Source organism: Halichoerus grypus, chromosome 11 (assembly GCF_964656455.1).
Source record: "Halichoerus grypus chromosome 11, mHalGry1.hap1.1, whole genome shotgun sequence".
Taxonomy (NCBI): Eukaryota; Metazoa; Chordata; class Mammalia; order Carnivora; family Phocidae; genus Halichoerus; species Halichoerus grypus.
Window position 1 is genome coordinate 11,981,404 of NC_135722.1, and position 25,683 is coordinate 12,007,086.

The 25,683-nt window shown below is 39.8% G+C and overlaps 1 protein-coding gene across 1 annotated transcript; it reads left to right on the top strand.

The window, feature by feature from the left end:
- The first annotated feature begins 1,746 nt into the window (after positions 1-1,746).
- OR5B21 (olfactory receptor family 5 subfamily B member 21) lies at positions 1,747-21,548 on the top strand. The gene is given in 4 exon segments (XM_036076602.2): positions 1,747-1,912; positions 1,915-2,699; positions 7,544-7,667; positions 21,421-21,548. Coding segments are annotated over 4 exon segments (1,200 nt in total). The 5' UTR covers positions 1,747-1,749.
- Positions 21,549-25,683: the final 4,135 nt, after the last annotated feature.

The window sequence follows — 25,683 nt, forward strand, 5'->3', positions numbered from 1 at the left end:
TATTTGATTTTCTCTGACTGATTTATTTCACTTAGCATAATACCCTCTAGTTCTATCCATGTCATTGCAAATAGCAAGATTTCATTCTTTTTGATGGCTGAGTAATATTCCATTGCATATATATACACCACATCTTCTTTATTGATTCATCTGTCAATGGACATCTGGGCTCTTTCCATAGTTGGCTATTGTGGACATTGCTGCTATAAACATTGGGGTGTGTGTGTCCCTCTGAATCACCATTTTTGTATTCTTTGGATAAATACCTAGTAGTGCAATTGCTGGATCATGGGGTAGTTCTATTTTTTAACTTTTTGAGGAACCTCCATACTGTTTTCCAGAGTGGCTGCACCAGCTTGCATTCCCACCAACAGTGTAAAAGCGTTCCCCTTTCTCTGCATCCTCACTAACATCCATTGTTTCCTGAGTTAATAATAAAGATTTCTGATTTCTGATAGGAGGTGAGGACATCTATATCCCCATATAAATACGTAAATGTCAATTGAATTGCTATTGAAGAATAAACTCAAAAGACATTAAGGGTTGTGATTAACACATCTGGACTTAACATCAGGAAGACCAAGGTTTTCATTCTGCTTCCAACACTTACTAGTTATGTGACTTTGGACAATGTTACTATCATTATTATTATTATTATAGCTTTCTGGTCCCATCTAAAAGCTACTAGATATTAAGAGCAGATAGTAGCCAGAAAAGGGAGAGCAAGCATAAAATATACTGCCAACTGGAAATAATCTAAGAAAGAGAGCCAAATGCTCTATCATGGAGCACTGTTTATCAAGGTGAAAAAATGGAATTGAGGGAGTGGGGTATTATCATTATGCAGTTTCTCCTTGTGTAAAAGGAGGAAAATAACAGGATCAAACCTGAAGAGTTAAATGAGTTAACTATGAGTAAGCCTAGCATATAGTGAGCCATTGTTAGGATTTCTGTGATTACTACTATTTAGTTATATGTGCATGGAAAATGTTAGGAAATCTCCTTGGAGGCTATATTTTTGGGAGTAGAATAAGAAGACAAGAAATGAGGGATTTATACTTTTTACTTCTTACTATTCTCTTTTTGATTTTTTAAAAAAGATTTTTATTTATTTATTTATTTAGTTAGTTAGTTAGTTATATCTTTTATATATAAGACAGAAAGTGTGCGAGCAGGGGTAGGAGCAGACGGAGAGGGAGAGAGGAGGCAGACTCTCCTCTGAGTGGGGAGCCCGACAACACGGGGCTCGGCTCAATCCCAGGACTCTGAGATCATGACCTGAGCCAAAACCAAGAGTCAGATGCTTAACCAAATGAGCCACCCAAGCGCCCCCCTCTTTTTGATTTTTAAAAATGGAATAAATAAAATCTTAAAAACCATGGTACTGGACTTCTCATAATTTATTTTATATGATGTAAGCAGTCAGGATAATTCAAGCTGTGAATGTATGGGACTTTGGATTCAGGAATATAAAGGTGTGACGTTTGATTCTGACCCCTGCTGATTAGGTTATTTTGGTCAATATTAAGCTCTTCAAGCCTTAACTTTCTCATCTGTAAAATGGGTATAGTAGCACCTACCTCGTAAGATTCAACGCTATAATATAATGTAAAGGTCTTGCATGTGCCTTATACATTGTCAACACATACTGGCTTACTATTTTCATACCATCCCATTATCCCTCCTACACTTTCTTCTCATTTTCATTGACTCTTCTTTAATCACCAGACGAAATTCAAGTTGACCTCAATGGACAATAGCACAGAAGCCACAGAGTTCATCCTTTTGGGATTAACAGATGACCCTAATCTTCAGGTCCCCCTCCTCCTGGTATTTTTGTTCATCTACCTCATTACTCTGGTTGGGAATGCGGGGATGATGGTGATCATGCACTCAGACCCCCACCTCCACACTCAATGTATTTCTTCCTCGGTAACCTCTCCTTCGTAGACCTGGGTTACTATTCAGCAGTAGCGCCTAAGACGGTGGCCACCCTGCAGTCAGGGAGCAAAGTCATCTCCTGCAATGACTGTGCTGCCCAGTTCTTCTTCTTTGTGGGTTTTGCCACTGTTGAGTGCTACCTTCTGGCCTGCATGGCCTATGACCACCATGCAGCCGTAAGCCGGCCTCTTCATTACACCACCACCATGACAGCAGATGCGTGCGCCCTCCTGACTGTTGGCTCCTACGTCTGTGGCTTCCTCAATGCTTCCATTCACACAGCAAACACGTTTAGACTCTCATTCTGTGCTTCTCATGAGATTAATCATTTTTTCTGCGACATTCCTCCACTCTTGGCTCTCTCGTGTTCCAACACACACATCAGCAACTTGGCTGTCTTCTGTGTTATGGGCTTCAATGTCCTTTTCACCCTCCTGGTCATCCTCATCTCTTACCTCTTCATATACATCGCCATTCAAAGGATGCATTCTGCTGAAGGACGGAAGAAAGCCTTCTCCACCTGTGCCTCCCACCTCACTGTCGTAACCATCTTCTATGGAACTATCATCTTCATGTGCCTACAGCTCAGCTCCAGCCAGTCCATGGACACGGACAAAATCGCTTCTGTGTTTTACTCGGTGGTGATTCCCATGCTGAATCCCTTGATCTACAGCCTTAGGAACAAAGAAGTAAAAAATGCTCTCTGGCAAGTACTCAACAAACTTTATCCCAAGTCTGTGTGAATAGGAAGTAGGCAGGTAATGGAGGGATAAACTTTCCCCCAGACCTCGATGCCATCGCGACTTCTGAGATTTGGCAGATTTCAGACCTTTCTTCTCCAAGAACAGTGCTTACTTCTGCTACTTAGAGAAATCATGAAAGCAGCACTTGGAAATGTCTCACTCAGGGAGATAATCTTATATTTAGTGAATAACGACATTGGACATTTAAACCCTGCTTGCACTAGTTTCTTGATATGATTCAAAGCAGAAGATCAAAGCATAAACTGAATCCACTGAATTTCCTTTCCCTAATTTTAATCGGAAGAAATTTCCACTCACCATTAAAATTTGTGTAAGGATCACATCTTCATTGTATAATACTTATCAGTTGAAATGCACAGCATTATGCTTTCCATCTTTGGTCCATGTGTTTGAAAGTTAAAGTTTCTTATGCAGACAAAAGATGTTTTAATATTTTTAATAATTTCTCTAGAAGGTTTTAACTCAAAGGACAGGGCACTGGACCCAGAGTCAGATGACCCAGCCTTCAGTCCTTCAAAACCCCCAACCCACATCCCTGCTCACCCATTGGTTGAGCACCTTTGTATTTTCCGGCTCCTTCTGTTAATGTGTTGGGACAACTTTGGTAGAAAACAATAAGCCACCTTTGTATGTAACAGTTTCAGTAGATGAATTGTTTAAACTTTAACCCAAATCAACATATCTTTCTTTATAGAGCTTGCACTCTGTTCCATGCTTTTGGCCTTTGTCTAACATAATTACCAAAGCTTGCAGAAGGTTTGGAGGAAAAAACATTTCTTTTCCAGGGGCTATGTAAGAGGAGATTTGTCTTCTGAATTAAATACTTGCATTTCTCAGCACCCTTAAGTTTGGTGAATCTATTATGGGCACACATAATAGCTTTCTGTGCCCTCTTGGCTTCTGTTTTTTCAATAATTCAGTTCCCCTCTGGATCCCTGTTGCATTGTGATGTTCTGTAATTAGATGCTGCAAGAATAAAAAAGCTTGTAGAAATGCACTTCCTAAATAGGAACAGCACAATGATGCACAGCCCAAGTCCAAGTCTACCTTCAGGTCTTGTTTTGTGTGCTGGATGGTATCTGCGAGTGTGTGTGTGTGTGTGTGTGTGTGTGTGTGTGTGTGTGGCGGGGGCCCAGGGGTGGGGTGGTGGTGATTAACTTTACTTCTCACGTATCAGTGTCTTGATGGTGTTTGTAGCCGCAATTAGTCTAAGTCACTACATATTCCATGATATCAAGATCTCAAAGACCACAAAACAAGAATTTTTATTTTAAATGAGAAAACCAGAAATCTTGGTGGGCTAAATCAGGGGGCTCAGAAAGTCAAATTAGTTTTGAGATTATCAAACTCATTAGGCACAGGGCAGGCTCTGTTTGAGGAGAGTGGATCATGGGGCTTGTGGAGAGAAGAGTGAAGAGGGAGTTTTGGAACAGAGGCTGACCTATAGGAGAAGCTTCCTCTAGCACATGGCCACTGCCACCCAGCGCGACCAGGAGCTTCTCCTGGATCCAAGGCCTTGACTACCTGGACCTGCCTCATCTGTCCTCCTGCCACCCCCCCCTTAGCAGGGTGGCCTCTGGAGCAACACACATAGAAGAATAGTCATTAAAGGCCAGCATCCACTTCACATGGGAGCCTTCTCAGTGACTTCCAGAAGTCACAGAGCTCACGGGCACCCAGACTTGGAAGCAGGGAGGACATTTTGGTCTGAGCTCAGTTCCTTTTCCTACTTGATCCATACAATCCACTTCTTTCTTTTCCTCTTCTTTCTGTTCCTCCTTTTCTACTTCCCCTTTTCCCTTCTCCTCTTCTTCTTCCCCTTTCTTTTCTTCTCAACCCCTTTCCCTCCTAAGCTGTTCAGTCCCTATGAAAAATCAGATTTTATAGTTTGCATATCATAGCTATTACTGTACCTAGTAAGGCATATTTCTGGGTGTGTTCCTTTGTGCCTCAACACCCCAGTGTGGCAGAAACATGTATGGCTCTTCTAAGAGTTAAAGGCCTGATGCTTATATATTTCCCTTTCCTACTGAAGTCCTCCCCAATTAGTGTGACAGGTGACTGCCAATGGGTATAAGAGAGTACTAGTTCTGGTGTCAAGAGATGATGAAAATCCTTACTCTTCTTATCAGGTGTCAAGAAAGCCATTTAATCTATCTGACCTCAACATCAAGGTTGAACTGTGAAGATGACAAAATAAAGTATTTGAATGTGCCCGGCATAATGAATGCATATTCGAGACAGTGGAGACTCCTATGCTAGTTCTCACTTGGCTGTCCTCTTGCTCCCCACTTTTGGCTTCTGAGCTCCCTCCCTCTCTCCACCCCATCCAAGTCCAAGTTTTTATTTCTAGCCATTGTTTAACTTCCTTTCTTCCAAGCTCCCGCTTCTACATCAGACACATTTCAAGCTGATATTACATGAGTATTCATTTACAGAAGCTACTCAGAAGGAGACAGCTTGTTGCCAGCAAGACATTAATTTTCAGAATCCACATTCCTGTGGGGAGCTTTTCACTTCCACATGGGAAATCTGTCAAATGGAGACTAAACGCCCATTTGGTTATTAACAACTCCCACCCTCTCTCTGCAGGGATGGCCTGATGAATGGGAGGCAGTGAGTAAGGCTCATGGCTCAGGAGAGTAAAGGCACAGGAAGATTTCCTTCCTGAAATGGCCAAAAAGAGAGTGAAAACACATCAATAAGGACAATTATTTATATCGGGATAGATTACCCCTTTGAAAAAAGGATTCATGATTGAATTATTCTAAATACGAGACTCCCTTTGTGCATTAGATGATTTGCTTAACTTTATGTATGGGGAAAGGAAAATGAAAATATTGAGAGTCTTTGACAATTGAAGCTAACATTACAGAGTCATAACTCTTCAAAGAGCCTTTAAAAATAATCTTGACCAACCCTCTCATTTTACAGTTGACAACCCTGATTCCCACAGTTTAACTTGCTTCAACTCACAGAGAACCAAGTCTTATTAGACTCTTATTCATCCTTTACATTGTATAAAGTTCTTGAAGTGTCAAAAGACATTTTTACATTTTTACTTTCATTTTTCACCACGAGAAAGATTTTTGTGCTTCAGTTTTGCAATTGAGGAAACTGCAGTTTTGAGAAGTTGGCTTACCTGCCTACTATTAACAAGAGGATCCAAGATTTGAACAGTAGTCTTGCCTTCCCAGCCCAATTCTCTGAGAAAGAATAAGTAGCCTTATATTCCAGTAAGTTTCAACAGAGGACTTATTTCATGTATAAATCATTTACAGACAGTCTTTCCTGATAGGTCCCTGCACTGTGGAAAGGCGCTGTGGAGAATACAAACAAATATAAGACTATAAGATATAATTCCTGCATATATGGTGACCAATGCAATGCAACTTGGAGATTAATGACTCAGTATTCAATAACTTTGTCAGCAGGAATTCTTCCTGGCCGCTACGGAACTTAATGGATCAGAGCACATTTGTTTTCAGCCTTGAGAGTGGGAGTTGAGTCTGCAGCCCACAGAGAGAGCAAGCCTCAGCCAATGTTTACAGGGCACTGAGTGCAAGCTGCAAGAAAGGCATGGCGTGAGATCTGTGAAGGAACCAGGCCATAGTCAACGCCGTTCTTGCTTCAGAAGCAGCTTGCAAACAGTGCAGTAAAACAAGGCACATGCTTCCAGACATCTGGCAATTTGAGGCATTTGTGGTCATGGTCAAGTGAGCAGTATGGAAAATAATAATTAGAACTCTTCAGAGATGAGACAGAATCCTGTGGGCAGGGAAAGCTCCTTGGAGGAAGTGGAACTTGAGCCAAGCTCTGAAGGGATAATGTAGAAAGAGCCCAGACTTCAACAGGGGAGGCTTAGCTTCTAGTCAAAACCCTACCACTTACTAACTGGGAGACTAGCAGAAGTCACTTGCCTCTGAGCCAACTTCCTCCTCATCAAAGCGGAGATAGTAGCAGACCAAACGTTCCTCAAGGATGTTGTAGGGTCAAAGGAGATAATGGACAGGAAAGCATTTTTGAAGTTGCTACCTCTCTAATGATACTATTGCTACTGACAATGAAATTATTAGCAGAGCTGACTGGGGAGTTTCTGACCAACAGGGACCGGCCTGAACCCAGGAATGAAGATGGGACTGCACACGGCAGGAGCTTCTGTTGGCAGAGGCTTGTAGGAAAATAAACCACTCAGATATCAAGTTGACGGACCACCAACTCCTCAGTCCTTTACTTCTGCAGGGAGTTAGGACTTGTTGCCATCCAGCTGGATGAAGGGCCTGGGTCTATGAGAGCAATTGTATCCCTAAAGACAAATCCCTTTCATTGCAAGACTTCTGTAGGATCCTACCACTCAACTACTCAGATCCAAGTCCAAGAACCTCACCTCCTATTCATGACATGAGATTTCTCTGTTGTTGGTCTGTGATTATTTCATAATGTGTGTGTGTGTGTGTGTGTGTGTGTGGGTGTGGGTGTGTGGTGGGAGGTGGGGTGGGGAGAAGGGGGCTAATTTTATAGTATATTTAAACAGCAAAAATTTAGTGTCTACACATGTGTGTGTATGTGTGTGTATATATATATAAAATATTAAACATATTTTAATATTATATATATATTAAAGCTTCTTACAAATCAGTGGGATAAATACAGACAGCCCAATAGAAAAACACAAAACTGAATCATTCAGTATTTGTTCACGCTGATTTTACTTATCTCCAGTTTGGGGAAATGATGAACGCTGCTGATGTGAACTTTTTATCATGAGTCTCGGTGCACATATGCATTCAATTCTCTCTAGGGTACATGCATCTGAATGTGGAACTGCTGAACCACAGGTAAATAATATGGCACTAGTTTTGAAAGTAGTTGTACCAATTTATATTCCCATCAACGGTTGTGAGGTCCCACTGCCAACACTTGGTATCACTGGGGTTTTAAATTATGCCGATCTGAAAAGAGGTTAGTGTTTTTTTATTGTTGTTTTAATTGTATTTCTTGATTACTGATGAAGTCAAACACACTTTGGTGGGTTTTCTTTTTTCCAATTCTTTCAGCCATTTTTCTATTGCTATGTAAAAATAAAGCAAATCATAAACAGATCCAAACAGAGTTATGGAATGAAACTTCTGCTTTATTCCTGACTTGGATAGTGTCTATATTGACATTTGCTTCCTAACTATTATTAAACTCAACCTAGATGTTTTATGCACTTTTTTGAGTATATGTATATATACTTATATATGTAAGACACATATATATGTATGTAATCACAGTAAAAATGTTAAAAAAGGAAAATGAAACATAGTTCCTATATTCATCCCTATATTTCATCACAGAACTTTATGTACTTTTCCATTATGTATCCTGTTATGTACTATTCTGTATAAGATGTATTTCATAATACAAATGTTAAAAAAGATACATCCAAAAGAGTTCCTATATTTAAGAATTTTATAGCGTAAACTAAAGTGGAGACAGCACCTACGTATAAATAAGTTTAATTCAATGTAGCAAATTATAAAAACCAATAAGAGATACAGATAAACTGTTATGGTAGATTGCAGAAAGAATAGATCCCGGTGGGGGGGGGGGGCGGTGCAGGTGGGCACTAAAGATGAAAACACTTGTTCTGGATAAGACACATGCAGTGAAATGAGAATGAAGCTATGCAGATGTATTCAGCAAAGTGTTCTATTTGTCTAGAATGTAATATTCATGAAGAGAAGTAATGGAAAATAAGTTTGGAATGCTGTAGGCTGGTGCCCAACTGTGGAGAACATTCTCTTTCAAGTTAAGATTTTCCAATTTAAACTAGATTCAAACTCAGCTGTGGAAATCTAGATATCATGTAAATATCAGAAGTAGAGGAGGGATCCCAAATAGTGTAGATCATTTAGAACAGTTTTGTTGACGCACCTGTGTTAAAGCAAAGCATTTGTTTGCTTCAGGCATATTGTTCAACGTTTTATGTGTGAGCACATATCCACCTAAAAAGTTAATTTAGCCCTTGTTGTAGCAGACATTGGTCATTTTTGAAATATCCAGAATCCATTTTCCTTCAGTTTTTAAAAAGATTTATTTATTTATTTTTAGAGAGAGTAAGAGACTGAGAAAGAGAAAGAGAGAGCATGAGCAGGGGGAGAAGCAGAGGGAGAGAGGGAGAGAAAATCTGTTAGCAGACTCCCTGCCCTGAGATCATGACCTGAGCTGGTCCGATGCTTAACTGACTGAGCCACCCAGAAGCCCCCATTTTCCTTCTTAAAAATATTCTGGGGGCGCCTGGGTGGCTTAGTCGTTAAGCGGCTGCCTTCGGCTCAGGTCATGATCCCAGGGTCCTGGGATCGAGCCCCACGTTGGGCTCCCTGCTACGTGGGAAGCCTGCTTCTCCCTCTCCCACTCCCCCTGCTTGTGTTCGCTCTCTCGCTGTGTCTCTCTCTGTCAAATGAATAAATCTTAAAAAAAAAAAAATATTCTGACTGTCCTTTTGGAGAATGATCTCATAATCACTGGGTTGATGGGAGAATTCCCTATGGCCGCCCAAGCCTATGGGAAGCAAAGTAAGGGGAAACCTTTCCTTCTCTGCCCCTATGGAGAGATTTCCTACAGAGAGATGCATAGAGGTGCACAGAGGGCAGGTATGAGTTCTAAGCTCAGCCAATAAAAAGTTCTCACTCTCCCAACTTTGAACCTGAAGCAAGTGATACATACATGCACAGCCCAAAGGTGTGGGTTTCATTTGCCCCCATGGTAGGATTCTGGTTGGGCCATTTCAGACAGGATATAGTTTCTTTACTGCTGACTTCTGTTCCTTAGGCCTCCAAAATGCCCCCAGTTCCTGCCTGTTACCCAGTTGCCCCCTGATTCTGTGAACCTCATGATATCCTTTTAATTACCTCCTTTTCCCCCTTTATGTTAGCCTGAGTTAGTCTGTCTGTATTAAAACATAACTGATATATCTAGCACGTGAGAAACACTCCACTGGGGATTGTAGAGTGAACAAGAGAAAAGATCCCAGTCTCAAAAAATTGAGACATAGAGTAGAAATGTAAAATGTTAAAAGAACAAGAAATAAAACCCTCAGTAATAGGAGGGAAATCTAAGCATTTTAACTAGCAAGTCAGTAGGAAAATGAATACTGCAGAGAAAGCATGGCCATAAGATTTATCTTACCAGCAGAAAGCAAAGCAATTACCAAGTCATCCATTTTGTAATCATGTTTCCTTGCTAACAAAGCTGATTAAGATCTAGAATTATTGGTATAGAGATGAAAGGGACCTCGGGGCTATTTTTGTTTCACCATCGCATGTTTCAGACGAGGAAGCTGAGGCTTGGGGAGGGGAAGTGGTCTCGTGTCCAAGAAGGGGCTGAGCCAGATCTTGAGCCGTGATCCACCACAGCAGACCCTCACGCACACCGCAGCTGCCCTGGCCTCTGGCCAGTTCCCATACCGTGCTTGCGAATTCCCACTTTTGCTTCTTCCTGGATGCTGATAGGATCACTCTCTGTCCTTATGAACACATTATTGGTTCTCTCTTCTGATAATGGTTGCTTTATACCTGAGTGACACATGGACCCTGCTATTTATCTTCAGGGAGCCCCCCTCTCCCAAGGTAACCTGCAGCCAAGACTGACCAGTGAAGGATACCAAGGCCTGGCCCCTTGTCTTGTCTCTTGGAGATGGTTCCTGAGATCTACCCCAGCTCGAGTTCCCCAAAGGATAGGCTGAAGGCCTCGTGTCTGGTCCCAGCATCTCTCCCTCACAGATGCCTTTCCTGAGAGCAACCCCTGGTGAGCCACCTGCATGCGACTCTCAGTCTCAGAGCCTGCATCCCAGAAAATATGATCTAAGAGGTCTCCTCACCCGCTCTTAATTCTGTGAACTTCTGATGGCCAAATAATATTGTTTTACCTTCTTTGGGATCGTGATTTGTGTTGCTCACAATTTCAGAGATAAAATCCTAAATCTTCAGACTTGTTTTCTTTTTTTTTCAGTGAAACTTTATTTATTTATTTATTTAAATTCAATTAATTAACATATAATATATTATTGATTTCAGAGGTAGAGGTCAGTGATTCATCAGTCTTATACAATACCCAGTATTCATTACATCACGTGCCCTCCTTAATGTCCATCACCCAGTTACCCCATACCCCGACCCCCCTTCCCCTCTAGCAACCCTTAGTTTGTTTCCTATGATTAAGAGTCTCTTGTGGTTTGTCTCCCTCTCTGATTTTGTCTTGTTTTATTTTTTCCTCTCTTCCCCTATGATCCTCTATTTTGTTTTTTAAATTCCACCTATGATTGAAATCATATGATAATTGTCTTTGCCTGATTGACCTATTTCGCTTAGCATAATACCCTCCAGTTCCATCCACATCGTTGCAAATGGCAAGATTTTATTTTTTTGATGGTTGAGTAGTATTCCATTGTATATATATAACACATCTTCTTTATCCATTCATCTGTTGATGGACATCTGGGCTCTTTCCATAGTTTGGCTATTATGGACATTGGTGCTATAAACACTGGGGTGCAGGTGCCCCTACAGATCACTACTTTGTATCTTTGGGGTAAATACCCAGTAGTGCAATTGCTGGGTCGTATGGTAGCTCTATTTTTGACTTTTTGAGGAACCTCCATACTGTTTTCCAGAGTGGCTGCACCAGCTTGCATTCCCACCAATAGTGTAAAAGGGTTCGCTTTTCTCCACATCTTCGCCAACATCTGCCATTTCCCCAGTGGTTAATTTCAGCCCTTCTGACTGGTGTGAGGGAGACTTGCTTTCTGAATAAGCAGAAAATAATAGCCCTGAGTTGAGTGCACACAACTTCCACATTTCCTGGAGATGTAAGCCTTAGGATTCATCACCTGCCTTCACCAAGTCTTCCCTGAGGGTTCTCTGTGTGCTTGGAGCTCTGCTGGACATTGTAACTTTTGTTTCTCACACTTACTCTGTTAGCATTGAATTCATTATCCTAATTTTATGGTTGATAAAACCTAGCCTCGGAGATGTGAGGTGACTTACTAAAGGTCATCCAGCTGGAGGAGCGTATTCTACTAAATGATAAGCCACTGGAGGACAGGCACTCTGTTATCTTCACCTTTGTGTCCCTAGTACCTAGCTTAGTACCTGGCATGTAGCAGGTGTTCGATGATTCTTACTGAATGGATGGATGATTAGACCTTCAAGGAAAGAGAATTATAATTTTATCGAGCACCTTTATCACGCCAGATTTGTTTCTATAATTCAATGTACATTATCTCCTTAAGATTCACAACAGATGTGTGAGCAGTGAATCAAATTTCCCATTTGACAGATGGCAAAACCGAGGCTCAGATACGCAGGTGCTAAGTGGCAGAACCAGTATTTAATCCACTCTATTTTGGGGGCTCTACATGTCTTCTACTGTACCTGGACCTTTGCACTGTCTCCTATTTCTCAGATAAGGAAACAGGTACAAAAGCCTTAAGTAGCTCTACCTAAGTCATGTTGCGAGAGTGGTCGTGTCAAGGCTCAACCCAGATTTCCTGGCTCCCCCTCCACAACACCAACTAGTTCTGCTCAGCAGGCTCAGAGTCTGTAGGATTGCGGTCGCCTTTTCCAAACATGGTCGGTAGGATGCCATTGTCACTTAGATCACAAAACTCCTCACCAAATATAAAACCAAAAATGTAGGCCACCTGCCCATGTGATTGTATCTCATAACTCAGAGCTAAAAATAGCTCTCTGCTTGCTTGGCCTGTTTATAAGATATTAAAAGCTCATATTCAAATTCACTCGCCTCCTGGATTAATGTCAAGATTATGGCTTTCCAGGTTTCTTTCTCTCCCTGCCTCTATCTCATCCAGCAATAAGTGGATTATGCTTGACCATGTTATTTTCCACATGAATTACTAAGCGCTTATTTTCATAGATGAATTTCATGGCCTTATTCTCTTTGCTGTACCGGCAGAATTCACTTCTGAAGGTGGAAGAGAGAAGTGGTTAAGGGTGCAGACTCTAGAGCCAGATGGGGGTTAAGGCTGTATATTCTTGGGCTAGGCGTGCAAACTTTGTCTTAGTTTCCTCATCAGTGAAATGAAGACAAAATAATACCTATTTCCTAGGATCGTTTTGAGGATTAAACAAATTAATTCATGGCCAGTGTTTTACTCCATTTCCAACACATGAAGAGAGTGCATGAACAAGTTAACTAAAAACAAAAATCAACAAAACAAAAAATCACCACCGCCTGGCATGACTAGTTTGTCCCGGTTAGCCTGGGACTTTCTGGATTTCACACTAAGAGTCCCAAGTGCCAGGGACTTGGCGGTCCTGGGCAGATTGGGATGGTTTGTTACTCTATTCCCCATCAGTGAAACAAACAAAAGTTTCTGAATTATTCCTTTACTTGCCAAGTATGTATTTTTTTTTTGAAGATTTTATTTATTTATTTGACAGAGACACAGTGAGAGAGGGAACACAAGCAGGGGGAGGGGGAGAGGGAGAAGCAGGCCTCCCACTGAGCAGGGAGCCTGATGCAGGGCTCGATCCCAGGACCCTGGGACCATGACCTGAGCTGAAGGCAGATGCTTAATGACTGAGCCACCCAGGCGCCCTGCCAAATATGTATTGATCACGAAGACATTCCAGAGGTTTTAATGGTATCTGAAAGGTAAACAGAACAAAATGAGTCCTCACAGGATGCTCAAGCTAATGAGACAAAATCACGAAAGTAGGCGTATTCTGTATGGCTGAAAGCTGGCATGAAATATTCAGAGTATAACCCTGAAATGCCTTACTCTCAGGGTACAGTTTGTAGGAATTTCATGGGTTACACATTTCTATCTAATAGGGATTTTTTCCCCCAAACGCTAATGCTGTGGGGAGTTGAGGAGTCAATAGATTTACATAGGAAAATGTACTTCTATAGGAGTAAGTTAAACAGCTTTCTTTACTGCAATACTTCTTGGCATCTTTAATAGGCTAATGAACATTGGACTCTCTAGGATGAAGGTATTTTAAGTACTGTTTCCAATTTTTAAAATTGTGATAGTACAGAATTTTTTTTAGGACTTATGGAATGATACCACTGTTGCATAGAGCTTTGACAGAAAGAAAATCTAGATAGCATCTGGTAGTGACCATAGAAATCTCAGAGGAGAGAGAAAGCCTCCAAACCCCAGCTCCTCATAAATGGCGCAGCCATGCTTAATCCTGACAGACTGAGCTGTGGTTCTTAACCTTCTTTTTTAGTCCATGAACCTCCAATTTGATGACCACAGAGGATGAACAGAGAATCAAAGGCCTCAATTCAGAGGCTTGAACTTTGCAAGAACATACCAGAGAGATGTTATGTTTCCTTAGGAATAGCAACATCTTGTTCTCTAAGAGAATTTTGAGCTGTTATATCAGCAGGGATGGGGGAAAAAAAATCCACGAAGACTGAAATGAATTCCGACACAAGAAAGAAATACTCAGGTGTTGAGTAGCATAAAGTATCGTGGGGATGCACAAAAGCAGTACTTGCACAAAATATAGTAATCCCTTTGATATATTGAGCGCTTGATATTATGTTTATTACTTTAATCAGGAGCTAATTTCTCCTAGTAGTTTAGGCTGTAGCTTCTGAGATCAGATTCCCAGTTTCGAATATTATTTTTGCCATTGCTGGTGATGCAACCCTGGGGAAATTACTAGAATCTCTCTTAGCCCTAGAATTCCCATCTATACAGTGGCGATCATAACAGTATCTTTTCATGAGGCTTGTGGATGTCACATGACCTAATTCTTGCAGCCTCGTGCCAACTCATAGTAAAGCTCAGGAAACATTAGGTATTATTATCAATATTATTATTAGGTGGATACTATTATTAACTATATTGCACAGAAGAAGCAACTGAGGACAAGCGTGATCTGTAGCAGATTAATCTTATCAACCACACTCACCTCCGAGATAACCATCATTCATCACTGAGGAGGAACTGAAAGGCAGTGCCATATTTTTTAAAACATATTTTAAGCGATGCCTCACATTTTTTTTTTCTGAGAAGAAATATTTAAATAAAACAAAATAATGTACTTGGGAGTCTTCTAAATTATTTTTATCCTAATCACCACTTACCTATGTGAATCATATTTACATGTTTGCAAATCATGTATTTATCTATATGAATCCTATCTGGACTTGTGTGGCTTCTCTCCTTGGGTCAGATATGCCTTGAGAGTGTCTCTACGTTTTGGGGACACCCAGAGTTGTTCTTAACAAGACTTACATAACCTTAAGTTACTCTTTTCTGATTTAAGAGACATTCTTGTGTCTCTAGCATCTGATGCTGAAGTCATTCTGCACAGGCTTCAGCATCCTTGATCTCGCCTCTGTCCAGTGACATGGCAGAAGCAAGAGAGAAGCACCAAGGGAGGGAGGGAGAGAGGGGGGCGGGGAGCCACTAAAACATCAACATCCTGTGACTACTTTAAGTTGGAAGTGAGTGCCTGCCTTCCTTCCTTCCTTCCTTCCTTCCTTCCTCCCTCCTTCCTTTCTTTCTGTCTCTCTCTCTTTCCTTCCTTCCCTTCCTTCCTCCCTTCTTTCTTTTTTCTTTATTTCTTTCTTTTTTCTTTCTTTCTTTTCTTTCTTCTTTCTTTCTTTCTTTCTTTCTTTCTTTCTTTCTTTCTTTCTTTCTTTCTTTCTTTCTTTCTTTCTTTCTTTTCTTTTCTTTCTCCTGTGGTGGTAAGAACACTAACATGAGACCTACCTTCTTAACTTTTTCAGTGCACACTACTGTATTGTTACCTATAGGCCCTGTGTTGTTCAGCACATCTCTAGAACTTCTTCATCTTGTATAACTGAACCTTTACCTCATTAGGCAGCAATTCCCCATTTCCCCCTCCCCTCAGCCCCTGGCAACCACCAGTCTCCTCAGTTTCTTTGAGTTTTACTATTTTTGATACTCTGTGTAAGTGGAATCATGCAGTATTTGTCCTTTGACTGACTTATTTCACTTAGCATAGTGTCCTCCAAGTTCATTCATGTTGTCACATATGGCAGGAATCTCATTCTTTTTTAAGGCTCAATAATATCCCATTGTATGTAGAAAGCACGTTTTCTTATATCCATTCATCTGTTGATGGACATTTGGGTTGTTTCTATATCTTGACTATTTGTGGACAACGCAGCAATGAACATGGGAGTGCAGATGTCTTTTTGAGATCCTAGTTTCAACTCCTCCAGATATATACCCAGAAACGGGATTGCTAGATCATATGGTAGTTTTAATTTTAAATTTTTTGAAAAAAACCCATACAGTTTTCCATAGTGGCTGCATCATTCTGTATTCCCACAGTGTAGTAGGGTTCCAGTTTCTCCACATCCTTACCAATACTTGTTATCTTTTGTGGTTTTGTGGGTTTGTTGTTGTTGTTTTGTTTTTCGGTTGTACTAACGTGTGAAGTGATAGCTCATTGTGGTTTTGATCTGCATTTACCTGCTGACTAATGATGTTGCATAAGGCTGGAGGCCATTTTTTATGTTTTCTTTGGAGAAATGTTGATTCACGTAGTTTGCCCATTTTTTAATCTGGTTACTTGGTTCTTTTGCTATTGTGTTGTAGGAGATTTTTATATATTTTGGACATTAACTTCTTTTTTTTTAAAGATTTTATTTATTTATTTGACAGAGAGAGAGACAGCGAGAGAGGGAACACAAGCAGGGGGAGTGGGAGAGGGAGAAGCAGGCTTCCCGCCGAGCAGGGAGCCCGACGTGGGGCTCCATCCCAGGACCCTGGGATCATGACCCGAGCCGAAGGCAGACGCTTAACCGACTGAGCCACCCAGGCGCCCCGGACATTAACTTCTTTTGAGAAATGTTTTGCAAATATTTTCTCCCATTCCTTTGGATGTCTTTTCAATTTTTTTCATTGTTTCCTTTGCTGTGCAGAAGCTTTTTAGTTTAATGTAGTCCCATGTGTCTATTTTTTGTTTTGTTGACTATGCTTTTGGTGGCAAATCCAAGAAATTGTTTCCAAGACTACTATCAAGAAGTTTTCCCTTTAGTTTTCTTTGAGGAGTTTAGAGGCAAAGAATAGAATAGTGATTGCCAGTGATTGGGACAAAGGGAAATGGCATGTTTTCAGTGGGTACAAAGTTGCTTTTCAATGGGTACAAAGTTTCTTTTACGCAAGATGAGTAAGTTCTAGAGATCTGTTATGCAACATAATACCTATAGTTAGCTGTATGGTATTGTGCACTTTAAAATCCAAGAGAGGAAGGGGCTCTTGGGTGGCTCAGTCAGTTAAGCATCTGACTCTTGGTTTCGGCTCAGGTCACAATCCCAAGGTCGTGAGCTAGAGCCCCGAGTCGGGCTCAGTGCGGAGTCCACTTGAGATTCTCTCTCTCCCTTTCCCTCTGCCCCTCCCCCGACTAAAAAAATAAAATCTAAGAGGAAAGATCTCATGTTAAGTATTCTTTTTTTTAAAGATTTTATTTATTTATTTGTCAGAGAGAGAGAGAGCACAAGCAGGGGGAGCGGCAGACAGAGCAGGCAGAGGGAGAACCAGGCTCCCCGCTGAGCAAGGAGCCAGATGCTAGGACTCGATCCCAAGACCCTGGGATCATGACCTGAACCGAAGGCAGATGCTTAATGACTGAGCCACCCAGGTGCCCCTCACGTTAAGTATTCTTAAAATGAAACAAAACAAAACAAAAAACCCACAAAAGAACACAAGGACATTTTGGGAAGTGATGAATATATTTAGTACTTTAGTTGTGGTGATGTTATCATGGGTGCATGTAATGTCCAAACTCATCAAGTTGTATACATTAAATGTGTACAACATTCGTATCTCAATTACACCTCAGTGAAGCTTTAAAAGATCAGGGAAGGAATCTCACATTTGTCAAATATTGCCTCCCACTAGGCATCACTCTTGGTGCTTTACATTTTTTTGTTTTATTCAATTTTCATAAAATCTTTATTAAATGTATGCTATAATTCCTATTATTTGACTTTGTAAGATAAAATTTAAAGGTTAATCTTTTTAAAGAGGTTCATGATAAATAGAAGGAAAGGGAACTTGCGAACAAATAAATGTAGGGCAAGAGTATTTTTTTCTTCTTTTAAATTTAGTTTGTGTAATTTTGTATAATGAGAGAGAGTGAAATATAGTCAAAATCAGAAGAGAAGGAATCAGTCCAGAGAAATGGAAGATCTTCAAGAAAGAGGGAGTCAATAATGGGGCAAAGTCACAGAAGAGATGGGAGTAGATGAAAGATCATTTTCTTACATGGGACTAATCAAAGCAAAAATTGGTAAATTCCAATGACATTGTTCAAAATGCTGGAACAAACAATCCTAAAATTTGCATGGAATCAGAAAAGACCCCGAATCACCAAGGAAATGTTGAAAAAGAAAAACAAAGCTGGGGGCATCACGTTGCCCGATTCCAAACTATATTACAAAGCAGTGATCACCAAGACAACATGGTACTGGCACAAAAACAGACATATAGACCAATGGAACAGAATAGAGAACCCAGATATGGACCCTCAACTCTATGGTCAAATAATCTTCGACAAAGCAGGAAAAAATATGCAATGGAAAAAAGACAAGTCTCTTCAATAAATGGTGCTGGGAAAATTGGACAGCCACATGCAGAAGAATGAAACTCAACCATTCTCTAACACCACACACAAAGATAAACTCAAAATGGATGAAAGACCTCAATGTGAGACAGGAATCCATCAAAATCCTAGAGGAGAACATAGGCAATAACCTCTTTGACATCGGCCACAGCAACTTCTTTCAAGATACATCTCCAAAAGCTAGTGAAACAAAAGAAAGAATGAACTTTTGGGACTTTATCAAGATAAAAAGCTTCTGCACAGCAAAGGAAACAGTCAACAAAACAAGGAGGCAACCTACAGAATGGGAGAAGATATTTGCAAATGACACTACAGATAAAGGGCTGGTATCCAAGATCTATAAAGAACTTCTCAAACTCAGCACCCAAAAAACAAATAATCAAGTCAAAAAATGGGCAGAAGACATGAACAGACACTTCTCCAAAGAAGACATACAAATGGCTAACAGACACATGAAAAAATGTTCATGATCATTAGCCATCAGGGAAATCCAAATTAAAACCACATTGAGATACCACCTTACACCAGTTAGAATGGCAAAAATGGACAGGGCAAGAAACAACAAATGTTGGAGAGGTTGTGGAGAAAGGGGAACCCTCTTACACTGTTGGTGGGAATGCAAGTTGGTACAGCCACTTTGGAAAACAGTGTGGAGGTGCCTCAGAAAATTAAAAATAGAGCTACCCTACGACCCAGCAATTGCACTCCTGGGTATTTACCCCAAAGATGCAGATGTAGTGAAAAGAAGGGCCATATGCACCCCAATGTTCATAGCAGCAATGTCCACAATAGCCAAACTGTGGAAAGAGCCGAGATGCCCTTCAACAGATGAATGGATAAAGAAGATGTGGTCCATATATGCAATGGAATTATTATTCAGCCATCAGAAAGGATGAATACCCAACTTTTACATGAACATGGATGGGACTGGAGGAGATTATGCTAAGTGAAATAAGTCAAGCAGAGAAAGTCAATTATCATATGGTTTCACTTATTTGTGGAACATAAGGAATAGCATGGAGGACATTAGGAGAAGGAAGGGAAAAATGAAGAGGGGGAATTGGAGGGAGAGATGAACCATGAGAGACTATGGACTCCAAGAAACAAACTGAGGATTTTAGAGGGGAGGGCTTAGGGGGATGGGTTAGCCTGGTGATGGGTATTAAAGAGGGCACGTACTGCATGGAGCACTGGGTGTTATATGAAAACAATGAATCATGGATCATCACATCAAAAACTAATGATGTATTGTATGGTGACTAACATAATAAAATAAAATTTAAAAAAAATGCCAGTAACTTAAAAAAAAAAATTTGGTAAAGGCATAGTTTGGTGTGGTAGATAGTGGGAGAAAATTTGAGCGAGCCCATTTTATTCCAACAAGACCAAAAGTTCATCTTTTGACAATGAAGGTTTAAGGATGGTTTGAAGAACTTAAGAAAAATGGTAATCATTCCTATCAGAAACAAGAAAAGGAACCGAATGGGGATAAAGTAGCCAAGCAAAAGTGTTTTTAAAATAGATTTTACCAGATTGCTTTACCAGGGTTAGAAAGGAAAGCTTTGCAGACTTAGGGTTTGAAATTAGGTAGATCCAAAAGGGTGGATTATTCTGAAATAAGAAAATGTGAAAGAATCTTAAGAGCCATGTTTTCTTAGGTCCCAAACACCCTCAATTACAAAACACCTCATCAATTAAATGACAGCTGTAAGTGATAAAATAAAATAAAATAAAATAAAATAAAATAAAATAAAAAATACTCAGTGACTTGCTAAACATCCAAACGGCCAACATCCAAACTCGCTGTCTAATGTCAGAGCTTGTGTTCTTTGAAAAGCATATTCTTCACTTCTTCTGAATGGTCATTGCCAGAAGAAGGTGTATGTTTCTTGGCATTGGGGAGCAGTTCAATCCATCTCTCCAACTCTAGCATCTAGCCTGAATAAAGGAGATGGTCAGGAAGTACTGGAATTAATATGTGCAGTCACATGCCCCTCCAGACAACTGGACAATATTGGTTCTCAGTTGAAATGCTATGGAGCCTTCCCTTGCCCGCTGCCCTGATCTATGATGTCTTCCAAGATATGTATTTGTGGTGGCTTCTGCTGACATATTTTTATAGTAGAAATAAACCCTCAATTTAGAAAATGCCTGAGAGGTGAAGAAACTCCACCAGAATTTGCTGTTGGCTTTTTCTTCTTCTGGACATCATGGATAAACTTCATGGGAATATCGTGGCTGTCAGCCTGAGTGGATCTTGTCTTAAGACATTTCTTTCAGGTCTACTCTCTGATTTATGCTGGACTAACTTAGCTCCATTGTAGGGGGAAAAGTTGCTTCTTCTCCCTTTTCTGTCATCTGAGCTACACTCTGCAATTCATTCCATCTGTTTTTCTGAGAGAGAAGTACTTTTTACTCAAAGAATTATATTGTGTGGGTGCTCATGTATTGAGTGTCAAACATGGTTGTATAAAAGTATGCACTGCACGACTTGTGATGGTAAATAGCACCATCGATTGCTTGTCTTTTATACACTGGGCAGTGTAATGACAATTCAGAGATGAAGCTAATCTAGGAGATTGTGGGTTTGAAGCAGTGTTCAACAAAGGACTCTTCTTATATGAGGGTGGGGAACGTAGGTTCATAAATTTGAGTAAATCATCCCCTTTGGTTCATCACAATCTGTCTTAATTGGTCTTTGCAAGCCCCTCTATCTTATTATTTCACCACTTTCCTCCTTAATTTCAACCAACCCCCCTCCCCCATTATCTTTTCTGTAAAGGCATTAATGCTAATATATTTAGATATATGCTTTTCTTGAAAATGATTTTGTTTTATTGCAGCTGTATGCTTTAAATATACAATATGCTGTAGATCTCCTTTTTTCATAGTTTTAAAAATTGAGATAATTTGACATACAACATTGTGTAAGTTCAAGGTGTACAAAATGCTGATTTGATATATATTTATTTATTGCAATATGATTATGACTGTAGTGTTAGCCTATATCAAATCACATAATTATCATTTCCTTTGTGAGATGAAAACAATTTAGATTTAGTCTCTTGGCAACTTTGATGTTTATAATACAGTACCAGAAGAAGAGGAGAAGGAGAAGAAGGAGAAGGAGAAGAAGACTTTGCAGTTGATTGGGATTGGATTAGAGTACTTCTCACCACCTGTTTGGGTGATATTTCAGCCTCCCTTACAATCAGACTGAAAATGTTCTAATTGATGTTTACTTTTGGATTGTGGCAGAGACATGCTTGAGACAAGTGCATGCTTGTGATATAATTTTTCTTTCTAGGCACAGAAATTCCCTTGCAAATATGCTAGGATGTATGGATTGGTCCCAGCTAATGGCATATATATCCTATGCATTTTTATCCACACTCTGTCTTCTCATCCACAGAAATCTTTGGAGTCACAAGGTATAAGAAGGCTGGGTCTCTCTTTACTACTTAGAAATGAACCACTTGGAAAACCACACAGCCTACATGTAACTGTAAGAAGGCCAAGAAATAAAATTTCATTTGAAGTTGTACCATATGCATAAGAGGAAAAAAGGATCAGTGTTTGAGAAGAATAAAGCGGAGTACCAGCCTCTTGCCAGCTTTTAGTCCCAGTCAGGTGATGTGGTTCAGAAGTCAAGGAGCACAATAGACACAAGGACATTTACTGCCAATGGGAAAGATCAAAAAAAAAAAAAAAAAAAAACAACTCCCACCTGACTTATGGGAGTAACATTGTCAGTAGTCTCTGCGACTGGTTGAATGCCTCCAGCCTGTGTTTCTTTTCCTGCTCTGATGTCCACATCATCTGCTGCCAAGAATGTTGGTAGCCTCTTTTTCTTTATTTTTGAGAACAGACATGTAGACTAGAGAAGAAATAGCCACTCACACGCCCATGACTTTCCTTCGCAAGTTCTCTCCGATCTTGGTCCCTATAGGCAAGATTTTAATTAAAATATTCAGTCCATGAGGCATGGAGCTGTAGATGTACTCACAAGAGAACTTGTTCCCTGAAAGCTCCACAACAGTGTCATCCCCTTCAAGACATCAGTCACTAGACCCTTACGTCCCAATCTGGCTTTATTCAAGCTCACTATAGTGGGAAAACCTGGTGCCCAGGTTTGTCTGTTTTCTTGTTTTATTTTAAGAAGGTCTTTTGGGTCTCTGCTGGAGCCCTTTTCCATCACAGTGATACTGATGTGAGATATGAGTCAGAACAACCTGGGATAGGACTCTCTGATAACAAGAGTCAGTTTTTATACAGGTTAAGTGATTCACTAAACATTTCACATCCTCTGTCTTATTTCATCCCCAAGCCACTCTGGAAACCATCGAGGGTGGGTATTACTAATTCCATTAAAAGGATATAGGAAGTGAGGCTGAGTGAGGTGAAGGAATTCTTCTTTTTCCTATCTGAAGCATGAAATCTGGAATTTGGGACTTTTGTGGCTTGACATGTGGTGCCAAGTAATCCACTCATGGCCAGAAATGTGTATCTAAAAAGTTGACATGACATAATTCAGAAGGTATAAACTTCCAGTTATAAAGCACATAAGTCCTGGGGATGTAACATACAGTATGGTGACTATAGTTAATAACACTCTGTTGTATATTTAGAAGTCACTAAGAGAGTAGATCCTAAGTCTTCATCACAAGAAAAAAAATTTTGTAACTAAGTATGGGGACGAATGTTTACTAGACTTCTTGTGGTGATCATTTTGCAATGTATACAAATATTAAATCATTATGGTGTTCACCTGAAAGTAGTATAATGTTAGATGTCAATTATACCTAAACAATAATAATAATAATAAAAGGTAATTCTGGACTCAGCACAAAGAGGGAGCCATAATCTGTATTTCTTGCTAAATCATTATCCAATCTCACCTCATAAGGATGTTGATTGTTTTGGTGCTCTGACTGGAGGAGAAAAAACTGGTGGAAAGGGATTGGGATTGCATCTTCTTAAAGTAGCCTTAGGAATGGGGGCGCCTGGGTGGCTCAGTCGTTAAGCGGCTGCCTTCGGCTCAGGTCATGATCTCAGGGTCCTGGGATTGAGCCCCGCATCGGGCTCCCTGCTCGGCGGGAGGCCTGCTTCTCCCTCTCCCACTCCCCCTGCTTGTGTTCCCTCTCTCGCTGTGTCTCTCTCTGTCAAATAAATAAATAAAATCTTTAAAAAAAAAAAAAAGGTAGGCTTAGGGATGGTTGAAGCTTACTTAGCATAACTTAAGGTATAGCAGAAGCCATGTAGTCGCTTTTTTTAAATTAGAAAACAAGTGTTTTGTATGATCAAATAGTTAATACCTGAAAAGGAATATATGTAATGTATATTAATTTATGAAGCATAATAAAATAACACTCATGAATCAAGCTGAAGAACTAGAACATTAACAATGTTTATAATTGCTGGCATTTTACCTCATTTGGAAAAAGAAATGTTATCATTGTATCGTTAAAAAATAAATAAAACAAAGCAATTTGAGGTTGTAAGTTTTTTAATTATTCAGATAGCAAGCAGTGGAACTGTCTTAAAACGAGATCATTTGGCTCCACTTCCAGTGTTGTTTTCACTAACTCAGTAATCTGTTACACAATGCTGCAAATATTTAAGGTGAATTAGATGAAACAATAATTCCTTGGATCCATTTGGCTTGTTTAATGGCAGAGTCCATGTCCTTATCCCTCATATTTATGTCCAATTGGTGCCCTAGAGGTAATGATTTTTGCATTATCAAAGGGAATTAGTATAAGTAATGTGAATATATTCATAATCTCCCTTAACAGGCAGAGCTGGATTCCCCATAAACATTTTATTTTTAAAATGTTTATTATTTAATAAATTTGACATGTTGCCTTTTGTAAATTTAAGGTATTTAATTGCTGGTTGTGTAAGGTAAGTTTTTGTTGCTCTCGTTGGGGTGTTGTCCCTTGGGGGGTTCCATGAGTGTGGAACTTCCTTCCTGGTTTCCATCCTTAAATCTAGCAAGCCATGAAAATACATCAAGGAATGTATTTCACTAAGTGAAAGAAGCCAATTGGAAAAAGCTACATACTGTCTGATTCCAGCTGTGTGATCTTCCGGAAAAGACAAAACTATGGAGACTACTGTGTTTTCCAGGAGTTGGGTGGAGGGAGGGATGAGTAGATGGAGCACAGAAGAATTTTAAGGCAATGAAAATACACTGTATGATATTATAATGATGGATACATAGCATTATACATTTATCTAAACCCACTGAATTTACAACACCAAGAGTGAATCCTAATGTAAACTATGGACTTTGGGTGATGATGATGTGTCAATGTAGGTTTGTTTGTAACAAATGTACTACTCTGGTGAGGGACGTTGATGATGGGGGAGGCTGTGCATGTGTGAGGCAGGGGGTTTATGGGAAATCTCTGTACCTTATTCTCCATATTGTTGTGAACCTAAAACTGCTCTAAAAAAATAAAATCTATTAAAAGTTTAAGTCAGAGATACATAAAATGTTCATGTAACATATACATTTCATGAACTTTATATACACATAAGGTTATATATAAACAATATACATATTAATTTATAAGTGTATGTTTATATATTTCTGTGTATATATGTATACATTTGTATATATAGAGTCTCTCTCTATACATATATATATATATAATCTCTCTATAGATGTATACACACACACATATATAGATAGATAGATAGATATGGTAAACTCCCAGAAATAGGACCAAAATAGTGCATTGATATCAAAACTCTCCTTGATTCCATCATGTTCCTTCCCATGAAGTAAATAGTATTTATAATTACATGCTTATTCTACACATAATTACATATATGTGGCATTTCATTCTATATGTAGTTATATATCTCTTAGAGTGTTCACTCACTAGTGTCTGTCTTCTCCATTAGACTTAAACACCACGAATGCAAGAATGATGTTTATTCTGCATGGGTCTGTATTCCCATGGCTCATCATTATGGCTGAAACACATTTGGGATCAATAAACAGTTGAATAAAATGATATTTCTTCTCAGTGGTACAAACATTTAAGGTGAGTAAATTCCAGAGGTCTGTTTTCTTGTTTAATGACAGAACCCATTATCTCCATCCTTCAATATCTACACAAATTGCAGCCCTGGAGTTCATGGTATGGCTTGATTTCCACATTATCGAAGAGAATTACTACAAATAATGTGAATTTACTGATGACCTCCCTCAACAAGCAGAGCTGGATCCCCATAGACACTTTAATCACTTCTTCCCTAGTTAGGTGAGAAAGTGTTCTGTAGCCCTCATAGGGTTTTTGTTCCCTGAGAATTCCATGATTATATAACTCCTTCCTGGTTCTCAC